Source organism: Seriola lalandi, unplaced genomic scaffold, assembly GCF_002814215.2.
Source record: "Seriola lalandi dorsalis isolate HSWRI2012SDOR001 ecotype SW California unplaced genomic scaffold, Sedor1 jcf7180002054861, whole genome shotgun sequence".
Lineage (NCBI taxonomy): Eukaryota > Metazoa > Chordata > Actinopteri > Carangiformes > Carangidae > Seriola > Seriola lalandi.
In genome coordinates, this window is record NW_019525414.1 from 479,327 (window position 1) to 488,670 (window position 9,344).

General features: G+C 40.7%; 1 protein-coding gene across 2 annotated transcripts; it reads right to left on the bottom strand.

Moving 5' to 3' along the window:
* Window positions 1-2,258: 2,258 nt before the first annotated feature.
* Window positions 2,259-8,957, bottom strand: LOC111670679 (vesicle-associated membrane protein-associated protein B/C-like). Of its 2 annotated transcripts, none has more exons than XM_023427506.2 (6): window positions 8,682-8,957; window positions 7,261-7,413; window positions 6,057-6,160; window positions 5,707-5,787; window positions 5,179-5,310; window positions 2,259-4,315 (listed from the first exon to the last, which is right to left on the bottom strand). In XM_023427506.2, exons 1-6 carry the CDS (start codon window positions 8,737-8,739, stop codon window positions 4,151-4,153), a joined length of 693 nt encoding a protein of 230 aa, XP_023283274.1. In that variant the 5' UTR covers window positions 8,740-8,957; the 3' UTR covers window positions 2,259-4,150. The 2 variants fall into 2 exon arrangements, with proteins under 2 accessions (XP_023283274.1, XP_023283273.1); XM_023427505.2 differs by having other exon boundaries at window positions 5,179-5,361; window positions 8,682-8,955.
* Between the last annotated feature and the right edge of the window lie 387 nt (window positions 8,958-9,344).

A 9,344-nucleotide genomic window follows, 5' to 3' on the forward strand; every position in this document is an offset into this window, starting at 1 on the left:
TTACTGGCAAAGGTGGAAGTAGGAACAAAATGCCTTAAAAAGGTGAAGAAGTAATTATGACAAAAGATGAACTGCATCCTAAACATTAGAAACTTTAAGGTGTCAATAAGCTGAATAATTGCTTAATTGCTGGAAGTGTTGTGAACACTTTAAAGTTTGAATGAGACCTGTAGCTGAAAGTATGCTCAAGTAGTTGAATTTCAAAGATGCAGAAGTGTGTGAACATCATCTCCAGTCACTTACACTGTAAAAAATTGCAGAAAACATTTATCATTTCAAAAATGAATAATATCAAAAAGTTGAAGGTAGGGATACATCTCCTGAAGAAGCTGAACGTTTTGATAGTTGAACGGTTTATATAGCACAAAGTATGCAGGAGTAGTTAACAACTGAAGGAAAGTAAAAGGAGGATCTGGAGTATAACACCACTGGAGCAGGTTAAATTCAGTATGTCTGCTGCTGTAGTTACTGTTGTTCTGTTCAGTCTGGACTGGTATCTCCCTCTATGACTACTAATTTGTAAACAGCTTTCTGTATGTGTGAGTCTGTGCGTGGGTGTGTGTGTGTGTGTGTGTCTGTCTGTCTACCTGTCTGTTTCTGTCTGCCTGTTTTTCTGTCTGTATACCTCTTTGCTTGTCTGTATTTAATTAGATAGATAGATAGATAGATAGATAGATAGATAGATAGATAGATAGATAGATAGATAGATAGATAGATAGATAGATACTTTATTTATCCCCTTGGTGAAATTCATGTGTCTATTAGCTTGCTGATGAAAAAGGACCTGAGCTTCCTGAGGATAAAGAGCCGGCTCTGCCCCTTCAGGTAGATGACATCTGTGTTCAGGGACCAGTCCAGTTTACTGTCCAGGTGCACACCTAGGTATTTATAAGTGTGCAACACCTCAATGTTCTTCCCTCGAATGTTGACTGGCTGAAGGGTGCGCCTAGACCTCCAAAAGTCGATGACCATCTACTTAGTCCTGGAGGTGTTCAGAAGGAGGCCGTTCTTGTCACTCCATCCACTGAAGACCATCATCAGATCGTCTTCCTGCCTGTTCCTGATATGCAGCACAATAGATGTGTCATCCGAGTATTGCTGGATGTGGCAGGACTCAGAGTTGTATTTAAAGTCGGCCGTATACAGGGTGAACAGGAACAGAGCCAGAACAGTCCCCTGTGGAGCCCCAGTGCTGCTCATCACTGTTCCTGAGACACAGTTACCCAGCCTGACGTACTGGGGTGGTCTTGTCAGGTAATCCATAATCCAGGACGTAAAGCAGGGATTCATACCCATCCCTTCCAGTTTGTCTTTAAGAATGGGTGGGTTGGATGGTGTTAAATGCACTTGAGAAATCAAAACACAGTCCTTTAACAGCCTCGGACACACACCATCCCGGCCTGTTGCCTTTCCAGGACGTAGCCTCTTGAGCTCCGCCCTCACCTCCGCTGTAAAGGACAGGAGACTTGATCCCAGTGTGGAGGGAGGTGCAGCTGCAGTGTCAGGTTGTGGAGGAGATGCTGTAGGAGAAGCTGCAGCTGATGCAGTGGGAGAGAGAACAGGTGAGGCTGTGTCACACCCGTTGTAGAACAGGTTGAACTCATTGGCCTTGTCCACGTCACCTGATGTTTCCTGGCTGTTCTTCTCTTTATAGCCAGTGATGGTCCTCTTTCCCTTCCACACCTCTCTGGTGTTGTGCTGCAGCTTCCTCTCTACTTTCTTTTTGTAGTCCTCCTTCGCCTGCTTTAATCTCTTCAGCTCATGTTGCACACACCTGAGCCTGTCTCCATCGTTCTGGTTGAGGAGGGTCTTGATGTTACTGGTGATCAAGGTTTTGTTGTTTGGAAAGCAGTGTACAGTCCTTGCTGGTATTAGTGTCCATACAGAAGTTAATGTAGTCTTTGGTACATTCCACCATTCTATCAAGTTCAGGGTCCTTGCTTTTATCATAACAATAGTTATTCAAATAGAATGCCTCAGCGTTCAAACTAATAATAAAAATAATAACTAATAATAAAGATTTGAATAACAACTGTGTGAATGCCTCAGCATTCATACTATTAATAAAAATAAATATGCCAACAGGAGTTGCAAAGTTGCTTTTTAGCTGATCCTCCATCAACCTGTTTTTGCAGCCACACACACACAGACACACACATATACACAGACACCTCACAGCCCATTTCACCCCTTTTTCAGAGACTGCAATCTAAACTAAATGAGAAAAAAATTAGTAAACTTTTCACAGAAAAAGACAGTTGGGGGTTTATGTATTTTAATTCATTATGATGCTACATGAACCATGGTGGTTGTTTAATTATTTTCTTCCTTACTACAGTATGTTAATAACTTTGCCAGTTATCTTTTTAAGTATTTTTATTTTTATGTACATACAAAAGAGTATCCAATTACTGTTTGATTACATTGTTGTGTGACTGTATCTTTGCATGTGGTCTGAAGCGTTGATGCCATGTTTTTTCTTCAATGTAGTGTGTATTCACAGGTCAGTCCTCCTCCCAGCCGCCCACATCCCCTCCTCTCTGCTCCCTCAGGCAACGAAAAATACAGATGGTTAATCTCTTTTTTTTCTCCTTTCTTTTTTTTAAACAACCAAGAAGTTTGGTGAGCTGGTCACGTGATAATGGAGATAATACAGCTGTGTTGTCTCTGTTATCTCACAACCACCAGAGCCCAACAGGAAATAAAAGAAAAAGATGATGGAAAAGGAACAAAAACACACACAAACTGATAAACCAGACTCAAGATGGTCCCTTTTGTAAAGACAGTATTTTTTTGTTTTTCTATTATAACTTCAACACTCAAACAAAATAATAATAATCAAAATAAACCCAGGTAATTTCATGCAGACTGCAGAGTGAACACTTGAATATAGTGCATTTGAATATTATAAACAACAGAAGCATCGTGGCTACATGATAATATAAGGGAAAAAAAGCAAACAACTGCTGTAATACACTAAAGGACGCAAATACAACATTGGCCAAAACTATTGTTACATAGTGGATATTGTATATTGAGTTGGTTTTGCATGACAAGTTCACTGGTTTAAGGGGGAAATTTTTCTGGGTCTGTTTTTAGTCTAGTGCCACTCTTCTCTCCTGCAACCTGAGGAAGAAATTGTCAAAGTGTTAACTTGGAAAATCTCATGCCTTGAAATAGACTACAGCTTTGTTTTTGAACTAGATCGCTGTGCAGCATCAATTCTTTATCATAATATTGATTTTACAAGGTTATAATTTTACAAATGGCCCCAAAATTGATTTATTGAATTCTGACTTAAATCATTAAGTTTATAATCAAAAACCCCCATTTTTCTGTTGTGCACAGGTAATCTGTTCAGAGGACAGTTTTTTCTTTTTTTTTTTTACACCACCCATCTTCCTTTGTTCTGAAACAGCCTGTGATTTCGCCGTTTGTGGTCTCCTCATAAAAACATCCACACGCAGTCACATCAGCCCTCCTGCAGGAGGCAAAATCAACATGACACACACATGCATGGCTTCTACTGGCTCACATTTTTACCACATACTGTTCAGAAGACAACACACAGGGTCTGAGTCTAGGATAAAAGTCTTTCACCGATCACTTGTGTTCACTTCTCCTTGCAGATTATGAGTAATAAGTGGAAGAGAGATTATCAGGAGAGGAGTGTTATACATTTCTTATAGACAATGTGAGTGAGGAGCTCGAAGGCTTAAAAATCAATAAAGAATCAATGAAAGACTTTCGACATTCAGCCAGCTTGAAGCCACTTCCATACACCACTAACTGTGACCTGTGCAAGTTGGGGAGGATCATTTAGGGAGAAGGGATGGACGGAAAGAACATATCAGAGGTGGTCATCATTTCACAAAAAAAGAAAAAGGCAAGACCTGTGACAAAAACGCTCGCACTCATGGTTTAACTTGGGACCGCCTTCCTTCGTTTTCTTTTTACACATTAAATTATTTTCCATCCAGACAAACCATCATGATATTGCCTTAAATGTTAAAAAAAAAACAAAAAAACAAAACAATAGAAAGATAAATCAACATAAACCCAGAAGACATCCCCGTTGCCATCACTGACACGTGTCCTCCCCGAGCACGCCACCCGTCCGTCCGTCTCTGTGCTCTGTCCGTCTGTGTCTCTACAGGAGCAGCTTGCCAATGATGACTCCAATGACAAAGAACAGCATGCAGAGCGCCAGGACACGGGTGCTTAGGCCTTCATCCCTCACGGCTGAGGTCGCCATGGCGGAGGAGTGAGGAGTAACCATTGACATCACCTTTCTCTTCCGCAGCCCGTCATCCTCCTGAGATGAGGAAAGGGGAGTCAGAGATGCATTCGAAACAGCTCAGCGCACACGCATGCGTGAATGCACACACACATACACAGTCAAATACAGACTTCTATTTATCATGAATATATTGTTTTCAGTGTATTTATGCAAGTAACAAGAAACCCTACAGAAATGGAAGTCACTTAGAAACTGTGTCCTTATTATCAGAGTTTGCTCTGACAACTTTACTTTCCTACTGCAAAATTTCCCACTTCATACACAACTTGGTTCCAGCTCTTTAAAAAATATTTGCAGATATGCCATTATAGATTTTTTTAACTTTTAAATAGTTATACCACTATCCGCCTAAAGAATCTGGTATAATTATTGCTGCATTCGAGTGCTGTCAGAAAAATCTAATCACACAATCAAATCCCTGACATAAGTACGACACTAATTTGACACCTTCCGTTTTTTATTTTGATATTTTTAAAAGTTAAAGAATGTCACCTGATATGTGCAGCTTTTAACCTCTAAATCCTCATTTGGAAATAAGTTACCATTCAAGCAATAAGTGAAATGATTTTAGACAAACGTGGGGCAGTTAGTCAGTATTCAGCTTTACTCTCATACAACACAGCACTGGTTTCAGTATCCAAAAAAAATATGTCTCTGGTTTTATGATGGCCAGTCATTTCAATAAAATAAGTTTTATATATATTTTTTTTTTATTATTCACCCTGTCCACCTTTTTCAAACCAGACACCACATTCAAGAATAAACTCTATGGTTGTTTCTGTCTCTTTGAATGATAGAGGAAGTGCTGGAGTAGAATATACAAGCCTGATAGAAAACGCAGACAGATTTTCTCTTTTATGGGTTCTACAGCGTCTCACCCTAATCTGTTTGTTTTCTTCCCGTAGCCTCTGCACCTCCATCTGCAGCCGCTTGCACTCCTCCATTATCTTCTTCACCTCCCCGTCATCCAGTGAAGCGCTGGCTGACTTGGGCAGCGCGGGGTGCTCAGTCTTAACAGAGGAGGTAGAGGAAGACACAGTTTTGTTGCTTTCACTCTCATGCTGTGGAGAGTGAGGGTGGGGGGGGGCATTGGGGTGAGAGTAGAGGGACAGGTAGGAAGGGGATGAAGAGACATGCAGAGACATGGCAAGAAGTGAGATGAAAGTACAAACAAATAAATCATAAATGAATAAATAAAATATGTAATGGGTGGCACAAAGTGATGTGTTGCTGATGGGTAAGAGAGTGAAAAAATACTGAACAAAAGGGAAAAAATAAACTCTAAAGAAACATGCAATGTGAATGTTTCCATCTGATAAAATTTTTTAAGACCATATCCAATGGGCCTGAAATGGCTATTTAAATCTCTGAAATATATGGTGCACACGTGGAGGAGTTAGACTTACAGTTTTGTCATTTTCTAAAGGCATCTCAAATGTACATCTCAACTTTGAATCCATCAGCTCTTCAGGTTTCGCCTCTTTCCACTGTGAATGACAAAAATCAAGAGGGAAAGAGACAGAAAGAAAATACAGAGACAGTTCATAAAGGAACAGCATCTGATCAGATTATTTTATCTTTCTTTTTATTTTTTTTTATTTTTCAGAAAATCTTCTGCACAATGGCATTACTTTAGGTTTCTGAAAGATACTGATATATCTCCGAGTGGTTCATCAAGAAAAAACTCAGGGTCAATAGGACAACTATGAATAACAACATTATAATCCCAAATCATATTTTATGCACAGGTACTCACAACTCCTTCCATATCAGTCATGTCGTATGGAGCCAGCATGGACTGCACCATGAATTTGTGTTTACTCTTTTCATTGGGGTCATAGTCAAAAGGCTGTAGCATAACTGTGGACAAAAACAATAACAGAATGGAAACCCAGATCATTAGGGAAAGGACTAACTTCCTGTGTTGCCCCTTAATTACTACACAACCGGTAAATGAAAAAGGCAAAAGACAAGTAAAGATGTTGGTCAGGTTTGATTTGGGTTGTAGTGTGACCTGCTTACTCCTCATGAACTGACTACTTGTCCTGAAATTATAACTTTCATGGCTGAATGATCATTTACTCAGTCACTGAATCAATGTTAGAAATTCAATTTGTCTGTTTGAGCATGGGATCATTTTAATCCAAACACTGTTGTAACAGAGTTTGGAATAAATCACAACTCAGACTCTTTAGATATTATACAAAAATTATTAACAATGCACCAAAAATCATGTTACATGTTCCTCACACTGATATTAGTTCTTGTACGATAATATAACTCCAATTTTCAAATCTTCAACTTATTTTAGATTTGTGTTTTTAAATAAACTGATATATTTACCATTGATATCTGATATCTTTAATTTAACAACCTAACTATACTGCTATCTATCATTTCCAACTCTTCTTTTATTCTTTACATGTTTGGAACTAAACAGCGTTATTATAATTATTTGTTTTTGTGCAGGTTATTATTACACAGCACTTGCAAAGACAGTTAGAGATGTGCCCTCTGATGATTTCCTAACAATATTTCTAACCTCAAGTAGCTGAATGCTGTATCAGTACAATGGCTACTAGAACTGAGGCTACAAAAATTATTTTGGTGCTGGTAGTTCAGTAATCATGAGACTAGATATCATCAAGTATTTTTATGATCAAGATAGCTTGGTATAGCTTTCACACTGAACTTATTTTGCTGGATAAAATTACCATTAACTGCCTCCTTATGCTGGGCCATTACACACAATTGTAGTCAGTTGTTCCTCAGATACTGAATACCTACTCCTAACTTAGACATACTGTCTGAAAGCAACTACAGAAGTGCAACATATACATATCTCATTGTGTCAGTATCACACAGCTGTCTGAATGTAATGTGAAAACCACATCGTGGGCTTGAACTTTGATTAGGCCTGTCATCTGTGTTGCAAGAGGATGCAAAAATTTTTTACCAACCAGAAACGTTGATGGAGGTTCCAGCGTCAATGATGCCACTGTTTGGGCGCACACAGTATCTGCGAGGTGCGGTAGTCTTGACTTTGAAACACACATTTCTATCTGTGGGGTTGGTGAGCTTCAGAGTGGCAGTAACGACATCTGTAAACGGGCCTGAGGAGGACACGGAGAGCAACAGCACAGTGACTTAAGAACGTATATGTAAATTTACAGCCTGGCTTGGGTTCCATGTTGAAAATCGAAGCTCAGTGGGCACTCAAACATGTCACAGAGACTGGTTTGATGATACACATGGGTCTTCAAGGATGAATATGTGAGTGGATTTTGTGAGGGACTCCACAGAGTCTGCCCTAAACAATGCAAATTAAACATTAAAACAGTGGCAAGAGCAGCAAAATGTGCAAGCATTTATTTTATTACTCACACCCCACCCTCAGCCAAAATTTGGATGATATAGAAAACTTATTCAAGGGGCAGTTTTATAACGTGTGGCAAGTGCAAATGTTTTCTTGTTGCTTGTTGTATCATTTAAATCATCCTCAAACTACCCCTCTTCGGACAGAAATATTCAACTTGTTTTGACAACTAAACACGGGTTATGGAATCGTATGTTGGACAAACAATCTCACTGCTCTAATCAGATACACTGTGTGGGTGTATGCATCTTCTCCTGGCTCATCTTTTCTTCCAAAGCGCTGCAATAATCGATCAGTGAACAGCCCACTACTGACTGATCCCTTCACCTTAGGCCATCGCTTGACCCATTTCTCCAGCAACATCATACCCAAAGGCAGTGATCTCCATTATCCCTGCCCTGCCCAGCTACGACTGTATTTACAGTTGTTCAGGCTGTATATAGAAAAGCTGGAAAGGAATTCAGGCTGCACAGTGAGAGTAAACTGCAAAGCTCCCAGTCGAAGCTTGCTAGCTGATGATATTGTGAAATAAGCATGGTGATAAGGCTAAGCAATGACACCCTGATCGTAGAAAATGCTAGAATAGCCACTTTTTGACAGTCGGGTGTTAGCAACAACGCCGAGCGCACGGCATATGTCAAGAATTAGATCCCATCGCGGAGTTGTTTAACCTGCTGTCAGGTGATGAAAGACACAGACAGGAGCAAATGAGTGAATTAGAGAAATGGGACGGCGGGCCTGCCCTGACGCTGCAATGACAGCTAACAGTTTGATTTGCTTGCTAGGTTGGCTGAATGCTAGCTGGTTAGCATCGTCGCGCACAGTGTCATTTCACCTGTTTCAACGCAGACTGAAGACTCGTTACGTCTGTCTAATCTAACAACAGCGACGACACTTAAGCAAACGTTAAGTGGTTAATGCAGAAATCAATACACTGGCTGTCATAAACGGCTTCTAGGTTAGCTACCTAGCCCGGCCCGGCCCGGCCCTCTGTGCCAGCGTTACCTCTGAATTTCAGTTCGTGTTGTGGCTCTAGCACCAGGACTTGTTCTGGTCTGGCCATGTCCCAGAGCTTCTTCCTGTCGTGACGGCGAGGACAACAATGTTTTACCGCAGGTAGCCCGGAGAAGTGAAGCAGCTGGCTCCCTAAGAAACAACCGAACCGTCTGCGGTTTTTTTCTACGGGAGGGAGGAGGATTACAAATGCACCACGACTCCGACTGGCTGACTGACTGCCACCAACAGCTGCTGGGGGCTAACGTGCTAGTGCTAACTGTGCTAGCAGCGGAGGGACAGACGGGAAGGAAGGAGGAGCGCGACGTCACGGGAGAGGCGGGGCCGAGGTGGGACGTCAGCTGCTCTTTCTCCAAAAAAAAAAAAAACTTCGTATTGAATCATGAAACGTATATTTGTAAATGTCGACTGTTACAAATATATGGAAGAGGATTAGGGGCACATGTGGAAAAAAAGAAACAATATAAAGGACGATATATCGATAAAATAATCAGAAAGAGATCAAAACTATGAGCCAGGGCCGTAGCCAAAGGTGGATGTGGATTACCAACGGTGAGAAACGGGCAACTGCCTCAGGGCCCGAAAATCCCCAGGTTTCCTCCATATTAATTGGGTCTACATGAAGCTTTATTGTTTTAGTTTATATTGTCGTAA

Excerpts from the sequence above, each read along its gene's own strand:
- LOC111670679 (XM_023427505.2), bottom strand. The coding sequence starts at position 8,739 with ATGGCCAGACCAGAACAAGTCCTGGTGCTAGAGCCACAACACGAACTG. Across the intron at positions 7,414-8,681 it reads ACACGAACTGAAATTCAGAG|GCCCGTTTACAGATGTCGTT; the intron begins GTAACGCTGGCA and ends TGTCCTCCTCAG. Across the intron at positions 4,316-5,178 it reads AAGAAAACAAACAGATTAGG|GAGGATGACGGGCTGCGGAA; the intron begins GTGAGACGCTGT and ends TCCTCATCTCAG.